The sequence below is a fragment of the Paroedura picta genome, chromosome 1 (assembly GCF_049243985.1).
Source record: "Paroedura picta isolate Pp20150507F chromosome 1, Ppicta_v3.0, whole genome shotgun sequence".
In the NCBI taxonomy this organism is placed as follows: Eukaryota; Metazoa; Chordata; class Lepidosauria; order Squamata; family Gekkonidae; genus Paroedura; species Paroedura picta.
This window is the reverse complement of record NC_135369.1, coordinates 182568587-182589199: the sequence shown is the minus strand read 5'-3', so window position 1 is coordinate 182589199 and position 20613 is coordinate 182568587. Positions and strand designations below refer to the sequence as shown.

Below are 20613 nucleotides of genomic sequence, written 5' to 3'. Positions count from 1 at the left end.
AGCCCGCTGCATGCAGGAATACAAGGGGTGCTAGATTGGGGGGTGAGGGTGGAAGAACTCTGCAGATGGCCTCTCCCTCCCCCAGGACTTGGAATTAAGACAGGGATAGTCAACCTGTGGGCCTCCAGATGTTCATGGACCACAATTCCCATGAGCCCCTGCCAACATTTGAGCCTCAGAGGGAAGTGGAAGGATGAGAGGGTGGTCAGGGGTGGGGGATGAAAAGCAATTGGCTGGCCACTGGACAGACAGGCAAGCCAGGACAGACAGGCAAGCCAGAGAGGAATGGGAAGGCGACCGTAAGCCGCTTTGAGCCTCCTTCGAGTATGGAAAAGCAGCATATAAGAACCAACTTGTTGTCGTCGTCATCGTCTTCTTCTTCTTCTTGGTGGAGGGGGCACTAGGGGGTGGGACAGCCACCTTGAGTGGGTGTTAAGCACAGAGTGGCACTTAACCCATGAGACCAGCTCCACCTCCAAGCCCTTACCAGAAACATTGTGGAATAGATGGCCTATAGGGCCTTCCTCAGCAGTCAATAATATATACTATTCTTTTAAAAAAATTATCAATTTAATGTATAAATCCAGACCAAGGGTTGCGATTGGAAGGTTCAACAAAAGAGCCCAAGAAGGTTTTCATCGTGTGAGCTTTCGAGAGTCAAGGTGAAGATATCTGAAGAAAGGGGCTCTGAACCTCCTGATGATCTTTCCAGTCTGTAAGGCGCTGCTGGATGAGCATGTAGTTGTTGCTCTACAAACCAACGCAGCCACCCTCCGGAATTGTTTATTAACGGTATTCATAGTCTGCCATTCTAACTAAGGCTCCGAGCGGATTGCATAATGTAAATCAGTACAATTGGTAAAATGAGGCGGAAAACTAGAATCAATGTTGCCGGAATGGGACTGGAGTAATCAGAAGCAACGCATAAGTATTAAAAATGAGAGGTCAAACAATGCAAGAAATGGTATGACTTAAGTAGAAATATAAAATGTTTTGAAGATAGTCTGTTTTCTTAAGGATAGATGCAAATGAGTAGCTGTGTTGGTCTGAAGTAGCACAATAAAATCGGAGTCCAGTAGCACCTTTAAGACCAACAAAGATTTATTCAGGGCGTGAGCTTTCGAGGGCGAGCACTCTTCCTCAGACTAAGTCTGCTTGCACTCGAAAGCTCACGCCTTGAATAAATCTTTGTTGGTCTTAAAGGTGCTACTGGACCCTGTTTTCTTAAACCATTAATAAGTTATTGTTGTGTTGACTCTTGCTGTGTAATCTGACTTGAGTCCAAGGGATAAAATCAGACTATAATGAATACATAAACAAGCAGTGGCTGGACAGATCCTTATCCTGGCTGCTTGAGGCTGATCCTGCATTGAACAGGGGGTGGGACTAGATAGGTTGGATGGCCCCCTCCCACTCTAGGATTCTATGAGTCCAGTTCAGCCATGGAATGGGCTGCCTAAGGAGGTGGTGAGCTCCCTCTCACTGGCCGTCTTCAAGCAACAGCTGGACAGATACTTATCCTGGCTGCTTTAGGCCGATCCTGCATTGAGCAGGAGGTTGGACTAGATGCCTTGTATGTCTCCTTCCAACTCTAGGATTCTATGAATTAGTAGGGTTGTATCTATTGCCGGATTCCACATTGGTAAAGTAATCCTCCCTTCAGGTTTGTTTTTCTCCCCAAAGGAGATCCAAAGTGGCTTGGAATGTCCCTTTCCCCTCCCAAAAACCCTGCAAGGAAGGTTAGTCTGAAAGTGTGCGACTGTCCCAAGGCAATTGCTTTGGTGCCGGGAACGTTCTAATCAAATTGTATGGCTTTCTTTGTGGATTTTGCATGGACTGTGTACAGAGATCACCCAGCATTTTCCTTCCTGGGGGGGGACGTATGTTGCCACGTTCCCTTTTTCTTGTCGTGGAGTGGGATGGGAAGCGGTTAGTCTCAAAAGCTCATCTTTGCTTTGACTTCCTGCCACTCTACCCCAAATGATAAAAAAGGGATATTTTGGCAGGCTCTATTTCTTAGGAAAGGAGCTTTTAAATAAGCATCAAGTCACCTTTCCATTCCGGTACCTTGAGATGCAGTCAAAGTCTTTCCCAGGCTTTGCTTGTTTTTGCTGATCTGCGTTCTTGAAACCACTTCAAAGCCACTTCCTCTTCTCCTTGGTGAATCCTCCAGAATTAAGAAGCAGTTAGAAACTTCAAAGCGATATGTAAAAATAGTACGTTTGTCTTATGCTTTAAAAAAAAAATTATTAACATCCTCTGCTCTTTCTCAAGCTGCGGCCTGAGCTTTTCGCAGCTGTCTGTTATGATTTTTTTTTTGCTCACTTGATTGTTTCTGAAGCTTTCTGGTAATAAATAAATATCAAGAATAAAGGGAAGTTTCATCAAAGCGTTCCATGCTTTTTAAAATCAGACTCACTGGTACGTTTTAGCAGCATCTACTGTCTTGTGGCGCAGAGTGGTAAGGCAGCAGAAATGTTGTCTGAAAGCTCTGCCCATGAGGCTGGGAGTTCAATCCCAGCAGCCGGCTCAAGGTTGACCCAGCCTTCCATCCTTCTGAGGTCAGTAAAATGGGTACCCAGCTTGCTGGGGGGTAAACGGTAATGACTGGGGAAAGCACTGGCAAACCACCCCATATTGAGTCTGCCATGAAAACACCAGAGGGCATCACCCCAAGGGTGCTTGCACAGGGGATACCTTTACTTTTTTACTGTCTTTTCATAGAATAATAGAATTGGAAGGGACCTCCTGGGTCATCTAGCCCAACCCCTTGCACTATGCAGGACACTCACATCCCTATCGCTCACCCCCTGTAACCTGCCACCCCTTAAGCCTTCACAGAATCAGCCTCTCCATCAGCTGCTTTTTACCAGCTGCTTTTGCTACTGTTCTCTCCAGCCCAGTTCGTTCATGTTCCCAAGTGGGCATTTCAGACTAGGCGGTGGGTGTCTCTGGACATTATTTCATCAGATACCAGACTCAAACTAGTGAACTACGAAAGGCAGTGGAGCGCCAGCTCCTTGTAGAGTCCCTTGCTGGTGCCCTGAGCAGACAGCTCCAAACTTTCAGCTTTAAGAGGCGACTGATCTCTCCATTAATTAATCAGGATTTTGTCTCTTCGGGAGCTAAATCATCTTGGTTACTCAGAGACAAACAAATTAACTTTGTGAGTGGCAAAATTTCCGGCAGCTGTTAAGTTACATGACGACTTTTTGTAGGAACTTTTAGGCTCTCCTTTTTGGGGCCCAGGATTTGCTGGTGGTGGTTGTGAAAACAGTAATTAAGGATTAATTAATATGAAAGGTTATGGAGGAAGGAATACCGCTGGCTTGGGGTTCATAGAGGGGGCAGCTGCGCTGTTTTGTGTGATGTTTGTTGATTTCTCCAAGACATCTGGTTGGCCACTGTGGTCACTGCTTTAGATTAGCAATCCCCAACCTGTGGGCTGCAGGCCACACGTGGTCCGTAGACTAATTGGAGGTGGGCCGCGAAGGACGCCTTCTCCCCCCCTCCCGGCCCTTTACTTCATCCCCCCCGGCGCTTTACAACACACTTCGGGTGTCATTGTCTCCCATCACACCCAGAAGGGACTATCTCGTTGCAGAGAAACAAGCTCAGGGTTCCCATTGATTTGTCATAGTCATGAGTTAAAATTTCCATGAAAATAAAATGTTCCTTATGTTCATTGTTGTGGCACGTCTGTATCTTATTTTGAAGGGATGTTTAAACATGACCATAGCGATCAGAGAGCGCTAGGGCAGTGGTTGAGAGTAGAGGAGCAAACTAGCCCCCCCACCGAGCCTCAGTAAAAGGCGTTGAGTGGTCCCCGGTGATAAAAAGGTTGGGGACCACTGCTTTAGATCACTTGATGTCAGGTATAGAAAATGGAAAATTGGGCTAGACAGGTGCCAAGGTCATAGTTTGCCTGGTGGTAAGTTCCTAACAAGAGCAAAATGGGACGGTTTCAAAGTGAATACTGGAACAGGATAAGAAACCTATCCTAAGGCAAACAATAAACCAGGGGTAGTCAAACTGCGGCCTTCCAGATGTCCATGGGCTACAATTCCCATGAGCCCCTGCCAGCAAACGCTGGCAGGGGCTCATGGGAATTGTAGCCCATGGACATCTGAGCAGACTCTTCTTGTGTATTCTTTCTTTGCTTTCGTTGCTTCTTCTTTCTTTGTCAGGACTTCTACCAGAACGGCATCCCGGTCATGTCCGATTTCAATGGAAAACAACTTTTCTCAGCGGGAAGTCCTCCTACTAGTCAGTTTTCTTATTGCAATGGATCACTCCCCATCAGCTTGTTTTAAACCTTCTTAGCAATGGTATACAAACGGCCAGCGGCTCTTGTCAAGGCGGGGAGATTTACACATTCTCCCTGCACTGTCAAGAGCTGTTTGTATAGGAATACTAAGAAGGCTTAAACAGCCAACAACAGGGCATAGGGGCTGAGGCCTTCCTCTCCTGTTGCTTCCTGGCTCTGGAATTCAGACCGTTCACGCCTCTGATCGTGAAGCTTCCCCATCGTTTGACGTGGGGGCCAAACTACATAAGATAATGTCACCCTCCCAAGTGAATTTGGGTTTATGGGTCACTATGCCGAAAAGGTTGGGAGTTGCTGCTTTAGACCAGTGGTCCCCAACCTTTTTTAGGCTGGGGACCGGCAGCCGCATGCGCGGAAGTGCAGCGCATGCGCGGAAGTGCAGCGCATGCGCGGAAGTGCAGCGCATGCGTGATTTCGGCCGCGCATGCACAATGCGTGGCCGCGGCCCTGATTCCCTCTCCCCCCCTCCCACAGTAAGAAGCTTCCCGAGCCGCAAGCTTGCAGCCTGGGAGGTTTTTTACTGCAGGGGGGGTGGGGAGAGGGAACCGCGGCCCGGCGCCATGGCCCCGCAGGTTGGGGACCACTGCTTTAGACCATTGGGTGTCAGGTGCCCGAGATTTTGAAGGAAAGCCTGAGGCATGAGATGTGAAGAGGAGGCTTCTGTGGGCAATTCTGTGTTCCTTCGTGGCGAGGATTGGGGTGCGGAAGTACAAGGAACACAGACACGGGCTGGCATATAAAAAGCAGAATTAGCCCACAGATGACTCATCTAGTACAACGCAGTATGTTTGTCAAGGGGAATGAATCATATACCGGGGCGGGGGTGGGAGGGGAGGCAATTTTCAGCTAACCAGTTGGTATGCAGAGCCTATCATGTGATTTGTGTCAATAGCAGCAAAAATGGGCAGGCCGGGTTGTAAAATGTCGAGGAAGTGGCGGGGAGATGGTCACTTAGTTTAATTTTCATGAGGTGTGGCAGGTCCCTTCCTCTCCAGCTTCCCAAAGGTTTGTAGGTTTCTGCCTACAAGGTGAGGTGTCGTGAATGGAAGGCATATTTTAAGTATATTTCTAAATGTTAACACTGTTCGAAGCATGTGCTCATGTGATCCTGCTTTATTACCTGGAATGGAAACGGGCGAGTAAAGAACACAATTTCCTTATCAGCAGAATAAAAGGGGAAGCAGGGATAGCAGGGTTTGGATAGCATTCAGAAGTATCTTGCTTAATCTGTGTTAGTTTGGCAAGCAATGAAGAAAATCTTTGATCTGAACACACATATATATGTACACTTAATAAAACAACAACCACATCCATAAAACATAACAGCAGTTGAGCACAGAAACCTAGCACCACATCGCAAGCCTGTCATCTCTACAATCTCCTGGATTCTCACAATCATCAGTTTTCTGTAGTGGTTAGGAGCATGGATTTGCAATCTGGCGAGCTGGGTTCGATTCTGCACTCCCCCACATGCAGCCAGCTGGGTGACCTTGGGTTCACCACATCACTGATAAAGCTGTTCTGACCGAGCAGTGATATCAGGGCTCTCTCAACCTCACCCACCTCACAGGGTGTCTGTTGTGGGGAGAAGAAGGGAAGGCAACTGCAAGCCGCTTTGATCCTCCTTCGGGTAGAGAAAAGTGGGATATAAGAACCAACTCTTCTTCTTCTTCTTCTTCTTCTTCTTCTTCTTCTTCTTCTTCAGTAACATCAGGGCTCTCTCAGCCTCACCTCCCTCACAGGGGAGAGGAAAGGGAAGGCGAATGTAAGCCGCTTTGAGACTTTTTCAGGTAGAGAAAAGTGACAAAGGTCCAGCACAGGTGGGAGATGCAGGGGCTCACCCATTGCCATCCGTATGTCTGTTGAAAAGCACAGCCTTCGAAGCCAGTGGGGTACCACTAGAATTAGTTCTGCCTTTAGATGTTTTATTCTTCTTAGCACCTTGGGTAGAACCGGCACAGGTGGAAAGGTGTATAGTAGCTCTGGAGACAGAAGATTGTCCATTGCTGCCACCTCCTGTTGGTAAAGCCTGGAGAAGAGCTTCGGGACTTGATGGTTATGTCTGGAGGCAAGGTGGTCTGCTGCTGGGATCCTGAACTTCCGGACAATCTTCTGAAACACAGGTTTTCTGATGGACCATTCTCCTTCTGATAGTTTTCACCTGTTCAACGAATCTGCTTGTCGGTTCTCCATCCATGCAGAGAGACCTCAGGTGAGATTCCGACCTTGAGTGCTTCCAGATGCATTCTGGCCAATCAGGACCTGCCTTGGTGGTGTATAGAAGCTCACGTGGCAATGTTGACCGTCCTGATTAGTATTGCTCGCTGCAATACGGTCTTCTTGAGGTTGGTTAGGGCCAGAAAAACTGCTCTCATTTCTAGGAGATTTATGGGTAAACGCTTCTCCAGAGTGGACCATGTCCCCTGGACCAGCTTGCCTCGGGCCATGGCTCCTCAGCCATGGAGACTTGTATACGCGAAGCAGTTCTTTTAAGGAGAGCTTCCAGCAGCTATTCTGCAAATTCAGTGCCTGTACCACCTCATCAGAGAACAGATGGAAAAGGAAAACTTTGTTTCCTTTTAATTGCCTTATCTCTACATGGCCAAATCGCACCCGAATTGCGGTTCGGCAATTCAGTCAAGGCTGATTCAGGCAGTTTAATTTAAAGGAGAAATGCGATTCGGACCAGATTTGTCCCAAAAACGTCCAAATCAACATTGATCCAGGTCCTTTTCAGACTATCCAAAACAAATCACACATGCCAACCTCTGGGAAAATTCCCTGAACTTCCTTTTATACTAACGTAGCTTGCTGAGTCATGCTGGTCCAGTCTAAAGAGAAGTAACCCCTTGTACTCTTGCTCCCTTCCCTTTAGAGAGTAACAAACGATAGCCCCACTTGGAGCCATAAGCAGTAGCCTGAATCAACCCAAGGCAATTGTTTGAATACCTTCCCTGGACCAGAACAATAGCCGCCTGACAGCACCATTTCTAGGCCTCCGCACAGGGGGATACAGGGAGCAGTGAGATGCCCTCTGCAAATCCTTGCAAGTTTCCTGTCACAACTTAGATGTCACCATGCAACTGGGCTATCGTTTTCCCAGGCACAGACCAATGGGATCGCAAAAGAGGAAAAGCTGAAGATGTGGCAGGGGAAGAGACGTTGGCTAGTGGCTAAGAAGAAGAGAAGGAAAGCAGGAAAAGGGGAAATGCTGCAGGGGATTTCAGGGAAGGGAGAGCAGGATGTTTCCCACACAAGTTGTAAACAGGTCTGTCTGCAGAGAGGGGCGATCTATAAATTTAATAAATAAATAAGTCCTTGTGGGCTCTCTACTTGCCACAGGACCTCCATCTTGGAAGGGTTGAGTTTCAGGCAACTCTGCTTTAGCCAGTCCGTCACTGCTTCCAAACATACAGTGAAAGTATCCAGAGGGGAGTTAGGCCGGCCATCCATCCATCAGGAGATAGAGATGGGTATTATCCACATATTGGTGACAACCCAGCCCATAACTCTGGACCAGCTGGGCCAGAGGGCGCATAAAGATGTTAAACAATATATGGGAGAGAATTGCACACTGTGGTACTCCACAAAAGAGTTGGTAAGGGCACCAGATATTCTCCCCCACTGCCACCCTCTGTGTCCGGTTCTGGAGAAAAGAGACAAGCCATTTGAGGGCTGTCCCTCGAATCTCATTTCTATCGAAGCAACAGGCTAACAGCTTGTGGTCGAAAGTGTGAGGGAAAGGTGAACGTTATTGAAAGGGTGCTTTTTTGGCCTAGTTAATCTCTGGTAAATGATGTGGTCTTTCTGAACAGGTTTGTTTTGCTATAACTCAGCACCAGTTGATCAGTGTTGTCAAACAGAAACTTTCTAGGATGTTGTTAGGTGCGAAGTCGTGTCCAACCCCATGGACAATGATCCTCCAGGCCTTCCTGTCCTCTACCATTCCATGGAGTCCATTTAAGATTGCACCTACTGCTTCAGTGACTCCATCCAGCCATCTCATTCTCTGTCGTCCCCTTCTTCTTTTGTCCTCGATCGCTCCCAGCCTTAGGCTCTTCTCCAGGGAGTCCTTCCTTCTCATGAGGTGGCCAAAGTATTTGAGTTTCATCTTCAGGATCTGGCCTTCTAAGGAGCAGACAGGGCTGATCTCCTCTACGGTACCTCTGGGTAAAGAGCTGACGGTCCACTTTCCTCATCAAAGTCGTTTTGATTTTTATGATGGCATAAAATCTATGTAACTAAGACAACAGTGCTCCTGTCTGAGGAAGTTTGTAGCAAATGGGTAGGGCTTTCCGGATCCTCATTGGGTCATGAGGGCAAGGAGGAGAGAAGGATGGGATAAGCTCAGCAAGGAAGGTTTGGGATGGCACGTTTGAGGTTGTCATGGTGAAAGAACTCTGTGAAAGCTTCCATGACTATATAGGCTTCAGAAATGTAGCCTTAAAAATCGACACGTGTAAATTGATGCGAGACACTCATGTGTTATGTGGGGGATGGTGCGGTCATTTTTGTCATGGAGCTCCTGGAAAGTTAGTTTAAAAGTGGGCCTTGCTTGAAAATGTTTTAAGAACCATTGCCATAAGAAATCGGTGGCTCAGGTTGTGTGACTTCTGTTCAGTAGAGCTTATTAACCATTTCGTGCTTTATACCCCTATCTATTCCACATAATATATTTCAGGTAATGCCTCGGAGGAGGAGTGCGTCTCATGGCTTAAGTGCCACTCAGCGCTTAACACCCACTCAGGGCGCCCCTGAGTGCCCCCTCCTCCAACCGGCTTGCCCGTCAGTCCAGCAGCCAGCCAATCGCCTTCCATCCTCCAACTCCTTCCACCTCCCCCCGAGGCTTGGAGGCTGCAGATTCCTGCTGCATGAGAGCTGCCCCTGCCAGTGAGTTCCCTTCTCGGGGGCCTCCAGCCTGCAGCCTTTCCAGATCCTGGGGGGAGGAAGAGGCTATCCACAGAGTTCTTTCACCACCACCCTCAATCTAGCGCCCGTTGTATTCCTGAATGCAATGGGCTTGGCCCCTAGTACTACTAATAAAACCCATTTGGTAAAAAATATAGCAGGCTCTAAAAAAGGAGGGGAGTAGGCGATGGATCAACACACGTAAGAGGGTCCACCACTCTTGCCCTGCATTGGAGTGGCTCTTGCCGTCATGGAGCTTGTGCTAATGACTTCCATACTGAGGCCATTAAACTCTTGAAGTAGCAGATTAATGCAGGTCAGTATACTATGGAATCTGCAGTGTGCGCCATGGTGAGTTCTGTTGTACTCATATGCCCTGCTTGGTTAAGATCAACAGTAGAGACCAAGACCAAACCTTTTGAGGATTTGACACTCTTCTCTACCAGGGCTGATGAGAAGGTGTCCCTGATAAAGAAAAAACATGCAGATAGCTAAGTCACTGGGGTTGTCCCAATTCTAGCAGAGGCCTTTTGGACCTGGCACCCTTAAGAGAAGGATTACCACTATGCTAACCTTTCAGGGCCCCCAGTACCCTACTTCTAAGCTGTTGACCTCACAACAGAGTTCTCATAGAGGTAAGAGTTCCCACTGGTCTAGATCAACACACCAACTTCACCCTTTTGAAGAGGTACCCCATCCCCAAAATCGTTCTTCTGTGACTAAGGGCTCATTCCGCACATTTTCAATATTCTTTTGCAGCTGGATTGTTCTGTCCAAAACAGGAAAATCTTTGAAAGTGCATTGTCCAGCATGTGTGGAATGGGCCCTGGAATAGTTTCCACACCTGTGAAGTTTGGAGACAGGCTAGCTCAGATTGAGGGCATATCTGAGTCTTGGGCACCTGAGGGTTTTTTCTCCAGGATGTTCCTGGTTAATAAGAAAGATGGGGCCCAGAAAGATTTTGGGCCTCGGAAGTTTTAATGTTTTTCTTCATGTATCTAAGTTCCACTTGGCTTCCATTATTGACTTCATAGATACTTACTTTGATGTTTCCATCCATCATCAACGCTTCTAATTCATACACCTTTCTTGTGGGATGTGTGTGTTTCCGTTAAGCTTGTACGTTTTTCCTTTAGTTCTAGCAAGGAAGCACCAGGTGCTCTGTTAGCTACCTTCTTCAATAAAGAGATTTCCTTCAACAGTGAGCCTACTTATTGAGAGTTCGACAAAGGCCTGACACCCACTAAAACATCATGGCTCCCCAATGACCATTTACACACTGGGAACTTCACTGCCCCAGCTCCCATGCAGGAGCACAAATTGAAGGGTGGATGAGGCGCACTAGGCCAAATGCTCCCCCATGTGGGTGCAGGGAGAGGTGGGGCAATCTGCCACAACTAAAACTCCACCCTTCAGCCGGGCATGAAACCTCCAGTGCGTAAACGGTCAATGTGGTGCCTGTGGGCGCCCTGGAGCCAGGTGGGACTATTGCTCATCGGAGATTTGGTCAGCTATGGAGATTCTTTTTAAACATTGCCATGGCAATAGCCGCCACCACAACACAAGTGCCAATTACATTGGAGATTTTTACTCAAAGTGTATTTGGTTAGAACTGCTATTAGAACATGAGAACATAAAACAACATGGCAGACTAATAAATTAGCACATGCCTAAAAGGTTAAGACTGGGGCAGCATACAGAGCTTGTTCGGGATCACCGAAAAATACAAAATCGTACAAATCCAGGAGTCTGTCACCATAATCTGTTGTTGGCCCATAAATAGCAGAGCCGGGTGCTAATAAATCCAACATCTCCAGCTTGGCAGAGAGTTGTTGTGGAGTGAAGGGCAGCGTTACAGACAACAAAGTGTTGAGCATCTGTTCTTTGGAACCGAACGGCCACAAAGGCAGCTGCACATGAAAAGCAACAATGGGGGGAAAAAAATTAGATTCCTTCAGATAGAAGATAAACTACGACGGGCGAGCTGTCACAGGGAAAGCATCAGAGGCTCGGGTATCATTAAATGATGTCTCCAGCAGGTTCGCAATGAGAATTTGCTATGTTCTTCGGAGTATTTTAGTCTTTCGGGAGTCTGAAACCGCCCACCAGTCCTCCAATAAAATGTTCTCTTTTTAAAGTAATTGCATCAAGCTTGCCCACTCCTTTTTTACCATTACCTAACATGAATGCAGAGCCCGAATGCAAAGCTGAATGGAACGGAATTAGCACAGATCCTGAATGAGGACTCGGCCTTTAATTTGCTTCCTTATTGGATTCCGCCCTTTCCTTTTGTGTTCCCCTGTTTAACAGCCGTCCACCTTTGACCCCTGACACTCGCAGTGTTCTTTTTTTGCTGAATGGGCGCTTCGGAGTCGTATGATTATTCCATTGTAAATTCCATTGTAAATTGTAAGAGTGCTCTGTTCTTAAAAGCCGAATCCATTTGCCAGACAATTGCTTGGGGACTGGGATATTTCTCGAGCCCTGTGAAGCTGTTTGGGGGTTACCTGGAAGGGAATTTTTTCTCGCTGTACGTCAATGGCTTTGTGGTTCATGCACCAGTTTGGATAGAAGTATGCAAAATTCAGTCAGCTTCACAGCTGGGTCGCACGATGCAATGTAAACCAAAAGTCTACACATAGCTATGCTTATTTTCCATTATCATGATTTTCTGCTATATCTAAAATATCATCAGACTTTAATGTTCTACACACATGCAGGATCTGGATCATATTGGCAATGAAGCAGTAAAACAGAATGCAATATTTTTGGCAATGAGGCATTAGATGCGGTGGCAATGCGAAACTATTTATAGAACTAAGACCAACAAACTTTGATGCGCATGCACACATCTTCAGGCGGATCAAAATGGGTAGCCATGTTGGTCTGCATGTAGCAGAATTGCAACTGATTCAGATTCAGAGTACCTTTATTGGCATAAAATTGCAAAGCATAAAATGAAATTTTCAAACAGTTTCAGATTGTAAAATCTATCGTAAAAGATTTTCATTTAAAATTGCCAGTAGAAACTTTGCTACTTTCATAATAGTTCCTGTGTCCCTCACATTTAGTATCATTTTAATCCAGTGTTTCTCATTAACACAGCTGAATTTCAATTTCTTCAGATAATGAGCTAACGGGCGACGAAATACTTCAAACTTAGGACACACCAGAAGTATATGGTACAACGTGTCAGGGACACTACATCCATGTAAACCAGGGGTAGTCAAACTGCGGCCCTCCAGATGTCCATGGACTACAATTCCCAGGAGCCCCCTGCCAGTGAATACTCAGCCCTGATTCTCAGTGAATGCTGGCAGGGGCTCCTGGGAATTGTAGTCCATGGACATCTGGAGGGCCACAGTTTGACTACCCCTGATGTAAACAGTATCTCTCCTGAGGAGGGATCTTCAAAAATCTTCCTCGGGTGACATTTGAGGGAAAGATGTTTAAGCGAGCTACTAGAAATGCTGTTCTTAACTGGTGTGTCTCCAAAATTTGGAGATACATGGGCATGGATTTGTAAGATAAGGGAATATCCCAGAAGCAGGGAGAACATACACTGTTGTTAGAGGAGCCCAGAATCTGTGATTGTAAGCTGTGACTTTTTCAGGTAGTAAAGAGTTCCAGCTCTTCAATAGCAACTGATAATGAAGCTCAAGACAGTGTACCCTCTTGGACTGAATCGAGACCTAGGTTTCCTGTCTCAGCACCAATGCCGATTTCTCCCTGCCTACAAGCCCTCTACATATCACAGCTACCCCTGCTGTTGTCATTTGGCATCTGAAATCACTCCACTCTCCAAGATATAAAGACAGGTGAAATCTCAGTCTAGCTGTATTTGAAGAAGTGAGCGGTGACTCACGATAGCTCATACCCCATCACAAATGTTGTTAGTCTTCAAGGTGCTCCTGACTCTTGCTGTTTTCTCTTGCATGAACACACAAGCATATACCTTGAATAAAACTGCTGGTTTTAAAGGTGTCCTCTCACTCAAACCTTTTCTCACTCCTTCAGGCCAACATTGACTTAAGCAAAGGTTTCATTTATTAAGCCAGTAAGTACACGTATTCAAGGCATCGATGAAACTGCGGTTCGAGGCGCAGGTCTCTCCCTCCCCCCCCCCCCCCCCCGTGAGAATCCCATATAATTGGAAATCTTTGCTCCAGTTATCCAGGCGCCAAGACATAGGGGCCGGGAAACACAGGAGATGGTGCAAGGTGGAAGGGAGGGACGTGAAAGAATGCAGGGAGAGAATGAGATAGCTATAAAACATCCATCAGAGACATAGGCCTCACTTCAAGAAGGACGTAGATAAAATTGAAAGGGTACAGAGGAGAGCGACGAAGATGATCTGGGGCCAAGGGACCAAGCCCTATGAAGATAGGTTGAGGGACTTGGGAATGTTCAGCCTGGAGAAAAGGAGGTTGAGAGGGGACATGATAGCCCTCTTTAAGTATTTGAAATATTGTCACTTGGAGGAGGGCAGGATGCTGTTTCCGTTGGCTGCAGAGGAGAGGACACGCAGTAATGAGTTTAAACTACAAGTACAACGATATAGGCTAGATATCAGGGGAAAAAATTTCACAGTCAGAGTAGTTCAGCAGTGGAATAGGCTGCCTAAGGAGGCGGTGAGCTCCCCCTCACTGGCAGTCTTCAAGCAAAGGTTGGATGCACATATCTATCAGAATTCTTTAAATGTGTGGTCTCAGAAGTTCCTGACAGAGTGGTTTCTCGGTGGATCAGGCTTCCTTGGGAGGTGGTGGGTTCCCCATCTTTGGAAATTTTTAAGCAGAGGCTGGATAGCCATCTGACAGAGAGGCTGATTCTGTGAAGGCTCAAGGGGGTGGCAGGTTACAGTGGATGAGCGAGAGGGTTGTGAGTGTCCTGCATAGTACAGGGGGTTGGCCTAGATCAGGGGTAGTCAAGCTGTGGTCCTCCAGCTGTCCATGGGCTACAATTCCCATGAGCCCCTGCCAGCATTTTCTGGCAGGGGCTCATGGGAATTGTAGTCTATGGACATCTGGAGGACTACAAGTTGACTACCCCTGGCCTAGATGACCCAGGGGGGCCTCTTCCAACTCTATGATTCTATGATGCTTTAAATTTTCTTAGTGGTTATTTAAAAAGAGAACCTAAGAAGCACTTTATTCTATTCTGAGTACCCAACTTGCTGCTGGGGGGTAAACGGTCATGACTGGGGAAGGCACTGGCAAACCACCCCGTATTGAGTCTGCCATGAAAACGCCAGAGGGCGTCACCCCAAAGGTCAGACATGACTCGGTGCTTGCACAGGGGATACCTTTACCTTTTTAAGAAGCACTTTATAGGCCTTTAAATTGGAAATGGACTTTTTAAAGAAGAGTTTGGGGCCAAATTGAAACATGCTGAGGCTCTCAACTATGACAAAAGTCCAGGTATCATTACCCTCCTCCCCAAATGGTAGTTCGGCAATTGTACTATTTTTTTTTATAACTTGGAATCTTCTAATAATTTCAGCCCCTAAACTATAGATAGCTTGAGCGTAAATTAAGCCCTGGATCAGTGACCTGGAATGTCAAGAAGTTGGGGGTATTTCTAGCACGTCAAACAGCGAAGCGGAGTAAGGTTGTCTTGGTTTCCTAGTCTGTTTCATAGTTCCAGAGCTCTGGCCCTCATGAATTCCCATGGAGTTTTTGTGAGTCTGATTAGGGGCCCTAGACCAGGGGTAGTCAAACTGCGGCCCTCCAGATGTCCATGGACTACAATTCCCAGAAGCCCCTGCCAGCATTCGCTGGCAGGGGCTTCTGGGAATTGTAGTCCATGGACATCTGGAGGGCCGCAGTTTGACTACCCCTGCCCTAGACTTTTATGAGCTGCTTTTAGGCTGTTGATATTACACAATGAGCTTAGCCAGAATTTCCACTTGAGTTTCCATTCCAGATATGCCACTTGGTGGCTATTGGGATTAGGGTGGCTAGCTCTGGTTTGTGAAATAACTGATGGTTTTTAGAGGGCGGAGCCTAGGGAAGCTGGGTTTTGGGGATGGGAAGGACCTCAGCAAGCTACAACGCCATAAAGGTCCACTCTCCAAAGCAGCCATTTTTTTTCGAGGGGAACTCATCTGTGTAGCGTGGAGATCACTTGTTGTTTGCCAAATGCAATGATTGCAAAGTAGACTTCTGCAGTATCTCCTTGGCCATGAGAATCATTTCCGCCTTTGTACTAGGCGGAATAAATGGTAGGTATCCCCTGTGCAAGCACCGGGTCATGTCTGACCCTTGGGGTGATTTCATGGCAGACTCAATACGGGGTGGTTTGCCAGTGCCTTCCCCAGTCATTATCGTTTACCCCCCAGCAAGCTGGTTACTCATTTTACCGACCTCGGAAGGATGGAAGGCTGAGCCAACCTTGAGCCGGCTGCTGGGATCGAACTCCCAGCCTCATGGGCAGAGATTCAGACTGCATGTCTGCTGCCTTACTACTCTGCGCCACAAGAGGCTCTTCTGGGACGGAATGAATAAGAACCTTTAAATACGGGACGGGTTGCTCGGCAGCTGGAGACTCTTGAGCTAAGAATTTCCCCCCTCTCCACGCTTTTAGCACCATGGATCTTCAACTGAACTAAAATAGTAACTTCGGCCAGTTTGCATAATATTTTCCACAGAACAGCCATGTCCCTGTGTTATCAGCTAAGTAAAAACAGAAATCAGGTGGCCCTTTTATGGGAAATCAGCTTGGTTAAAAGGGTTTCAGTGGGGTGAGAAGTCTCTTGGATGGGACCAGTACCTTTCTGTGGCAGGTCATTGTGCTTCCTTCTAGAGGCCTCCTCTGTCTGGGTATTTTAGAGGCGTTGACTGTGTAGGTTGATAGTTTTACAAATTTAAACTGTATGTTATCTGCCCTGAGTGTTTGGAAGGGCGGGCTGTAAATTTAAAATATATATTATTTATTATTATTCTTTATCTGAAAATGCAATGTCTACTGCAAATATTTTCCAGTTTTAAAAAAGAAACCTCTAAGACAGCAGTCCCCAACCTTCTTGAAGTTGGGGACTGCCTCTGAGGGTGGGAGAGAGCCGGCGGCCCGGCCACAGCAGCTGCACGTAAATGTGCACGCGCAGTTGCCGCACATGCGCGTTTTCGCCACTATGTGGCGCTAACGCGCATGTGCAGAACAGCCGCACGTGCGCGTTTTCGCCAGCAGGGGGCGCAAACACGCCTGCACGGCAGCTCCGCCCGTGCACGTTTGCGTCGCTGGCATGCCAGCGGCTGCGCCTGCCTCTTCCCCCCCTCTCGCTGCGGGGGGAGGGGAAGGCAGGCGCGGCCGCTGGCGGCCCGGTACCGGGCCGCAGACCGGGGGTTGGAGACCTCTGCTCTAAGAGACTTAAATGTATTTGAAATGTTGTCACTTGGAGGAGGGCAGGATGCTGTTTCTGTTGGCTGCAGAGGAGAGGACACGCAGTAATGGGTTTAAACGTCAAGTACAACGATATAGGCTAGATATCAGGAAAAAAATTTTCACATTCAGAGTAGTTCAGCAATGGAATAGGCTGCCTGAGGAGGTGGTGAGCTCCCCCTCACTGGCAGTCTTCAAGCAAAGGTTGGAGACACACTTTTCTTGGATGCTTTAGGATGCTTTGGGCTGATCCTGCGTTGAGCAGGGGGTTGGACTAGATGGCCTGTATGGCCCCTTCCAACTCTATGATTGTATGATTCTATTCTATGAAATGCTTTATGGGGAATTTAAAGGTTGAAGCATTCAGGTTTCCCCCAGGCAGATTAAGAACAATTCACCAAAGTCAAAAGGACAGATTAGCTGTTTTAGCAAAAACTCATAAGATAACATAATTTGGCTATTATGACACACAGTTTACTAATTTGCCACTAATTTACATTTGCCTTATATCTCTACCCTTATGATCCTTGTTCCATTTTGTCTGAGGAAGAGTGCCTGCACTCGAAAGCTCACGCCTTGAATAAATCTTTGCTGGTCTTAAAGGCGCTATTGGACTCAGTTTTTGTTTTGCTACTTCACACGCACTTGAATCACCAAAGTCAGTTAAGGTAGCGATCCCCAACCTGTGGGCCGCGGACCACATGTGGTCCTTCGACTAATTGGAGGTGGACCCCGAAGGATGCCTTCTCCCCCCCCCCCCCCATCTTCATCCCCGCCAGCCCTTCACAACACACTTCATTGTTGTGGCATGTCGGTATCTTATTTTGAAGGGATGTTTAAGCATTACCATAGCGATCAGAGAGCGCTAGGGCAGTGGTTGAGAGTAGAGGAGTAAACTACCCCCCCCCCCCACCGGACCTCAGTAAAAGGCATTGAGTGGTCCCCGGTGAGTGGTCCCCAGCGTTGAGTGGTCCCCGGTGATAAAAAGGTTGGGGACCACTGAGTTAAGGGTTTTTCTGATATCACAGGGCATGGGTTTGGATAGCGGCAGACCCTACTTTGTGTTTCAGTTCTGGCACTTGGGGAGGGGCGGGGTGGGGGTGGGGGGAAATCCATTTAAAAATGTCTTTATCCATGGAAGTTTGCCAATCTTCTCTAGGTTTCCATCCCGTGCCTTGAGAAGGCTGCTGACATTTGCCTGGTTCCCTCTTTGAGCTAACCGTTCCCTGTCCTTGTTGTGTTTCAGGGACAGCTATATCGTTCGAGTGAAAGCTGTGGTTATGACCCGAGATGACTCCAGCGGGGGATGGCTTCCGCAGGAAGGAGGTGGCCTCAGTCGTGTGGGTGTCTGCAAGGTTATGTCCCCCGAGGGCAATGGAAGAAGTGGATTCCTGATCCATGGGGAGAGGCAAAAAGACAAGCTGGTAATCTAATCTTGTTCAGTCTCTGCTCTTTTGTTTTGGTTTTTTTTTTTCCTTTTCAAGAGAGAAAACGAACCAAGCAGGCAGGCATTTCCCTCCCCGGGGTTGCAAGACCATGCTTGCCGTTTTGTGCAAAACTACCCTTCTCCCGATTTTAAAGAGACAGGGTCTTTCGTCTTCCAAAACCTAGCAGCGGTGCATTGAATGTGCTGAGCCTTTTTAAAAAATTAATAAAATAGTGCCTATCTCCTTTGCTTCGGGAAGTGCCTCTGAGGCTTCGTCTTGTTTCTCTGAAATCCTTTCGTTCGCTGCACCACGGCTTGGAAGTGTGATGCATCTCCCAAGACGGTCACGGCGGCACTGAGTAATTCAAGCTTTTTCTGTCAGCGGCAGTGAATAATTTATACCGCCTTCTGCTCAGAGCAGGGGGCTGGCAGAGAGAGAAGGCGGGAGCCATTTGTCTCGTGGAGGGAGGCCCGACTGTTTATAGAACCGAGAGATCCTGAGGCTTTGCACCCAGTGGAACGGGAAAGGGAGTGGGCGGGATGCGGGTGGGCTTTTAGATCACGAGAATTCAAAGAAACCGGCCAGCCGACGCCCACCTCTCCAAAACTAGGTAAACCAGGGATGGGCAATTGAGTGAACTGTGGAAGTATTTTGTCTGGCCGTTTGGCGGTCCTAACAAATTCTAATCATGAGATACTAAGTCACGTGTAAGGTCCATACCAGTGGTAGTCAAACTGCGGCCCTCCAGATGTCCATGGACTACAATTCCCAGGATTGTAGTCCTGGGACTACATACTGCATTCGCTGGCAGGGGCTCCTGGGAATTGTAGTCCATGGACATCTGGAGGGCCGCAGTTTGACTACCCCTGGTCCATACCAACTGTGCACAAACTAGGGCTTTCCAGATGTCCATGGACTTTGGGTAGGCTTTGGGTATCTGAAAGGCCACAGTTTGGCCTATACGGTGGTCCTTGACCTTTTTGAGGTTGCTGACACTTTAGGAATTTTGAGGGGATGACGGAGAGCACCACTCCAAAATGGCTGCCATGGGAGGTGGAGCCAGACTCCAAAATGGCTGCTAAGGAGGCAGGGCTGTGGTTCAAAGTTTCCAGATGGGACTGCCGATACTTGTTGCAAAGTACATTGGATAACCTTGAGTTAGTTTCTTGGGCTGATATACCTCAAAGGTTCGTTATTAAGCCAAAACGGAGTGGAGAATGATGCCTACAGCTCTGGGTTTTCGGGGAGAAAAAACAAATAGATATAAAGAGAGAAACAAATAGATACAAAGAGAATCTCTACGCATGAATGAACAAAACCGTACGTTCTGGTTAGTGCTGTTAATGTTGCTTTATATGTAGGTTGAGATTTTCTACATGTATCAGGCCAGTTCCCCCTTACCCACACACCCAGCCCCCTTGAACTGGTAAATCCTGGTTTATCTCTGTTTGTGTTTAAAACTCCAGGTGGTACTGGAATGCTATGTGAAAAAGGACTTGATTTACACTAAAGCAAACCCTACGTTCCATCACTGGAGAGTTGACAACCGCAAGTTCGGACTGACATTCCTAAGCCCTGCTGACGCGCGGGCGTTTGACAGGGGTGTTAGGAGAGCCATCGAAGATCTCAACGAAGGTAGCGTAACATGCGTCTTCATCCTTTTTCCAGCAGCACAATCGGAGTCTTTGATCACAACTTGAAGGCCTGAAAGCATTTTGACGCATGTCTGCTGGTCTTTACATCAAAATATCCAATTGCCATTTGTTGGGGGGATATGGAGAGGAAATGTGATTGAAATTTGGCTTTCAGTCCACTTTAGAATCTGAGAACTTCTACGTCAGAAGCTTGCAAGTGACTATAGCTCTCCTTGGGTTTGAATGTCATGGTTAAGGAGAGAGGTTATGACTCAGTGGTGCAGCCTCTGCTTGGCATACAGGTTGAACCACTGGTATCTTCAGTTAAAGCAGGGGTCTTCAACCTGTGGTCCTCCAGGTGTTCATAGACTACAATTCCCATGGGAATTGTAGTCCATGAACATCTGGAAGACCACAGGTTGACTACCCCTAAGTTAAAGGATCTGGCAGTAGGCGGAGAGCCTGTCTGAGCACTGACTTTGATGGCCCAGTAGTTTGACTTACCTTAAGATAACTTCATGCATTGTAGTGGGGCTATGGCTCAGTGGCAGAGCATCTGCTGTGCATGCAGAAGGTCCCAGGTTCAATCCCTGGCATCTCCACTTGAAAAGTACAGGCTGGGTGGGAAAAAGATGTCCCCTGGTGCCAGGAAGAGCTACTGGTAATGGTTCTTTGTAAATTATCTTGTCAAATGCAGTTGCATCACTCCATACCAAGAACTTTTCATCTCTTAGGACAGGGGTAGTCAACCTGTGGTCCTCCAGATGTTCGTGGACTACAATTCCCACGAGCCCCTGCCAGCATTTGAAAGAGCTCCTGACTGCAGCTGGAAAGAGGGAGGAGATGGGGAGTTAACCCTAATGAATAGCCATCTTTTAACATGCTGGGGGATTTTAAGAAGAAGAAGAGGAGTTGGTTCTTATATGCCGCTTTTCCCTAC

The 20613-nt window shown here is 47.4% G+C and overlaps 1 protein-coding gene and 1 non-coding gene across 3 annotated transcripts in view; both read left to right on the top strand.

The window, feature by feature from the left end:
* SPRED2 (sprouty related EVH1 domain containing 2) overlaps positions 1-20613 on the top strand; it is an 82418-nt gene that overhangs the window by 35159 nt on the left and 26646 nt on the right. For both annotated transcript variants that reach the window (XM_077314806.1, XM_077314814.1), the window contains exons 2-3: positions 17859-18036; positions 19506-19674. In XM_077314806.1, coding sequence (XP_077170921.1) covers positions 17859-18036; positions 19506-19674 — 347 coding nt within the window. The remainder of the gene's footprint in view (positions 1-17858; positions 18037-19505; positions 19675-20613) is intronic.
* TRNAA-UGC (transfer RNA alanine (anticodon UGC)) lies at positions 20204-20275 on the top strand. The gene has a single exon. It is a non-coding gene; the product is annotated as a tRNA-Ala (tRNA).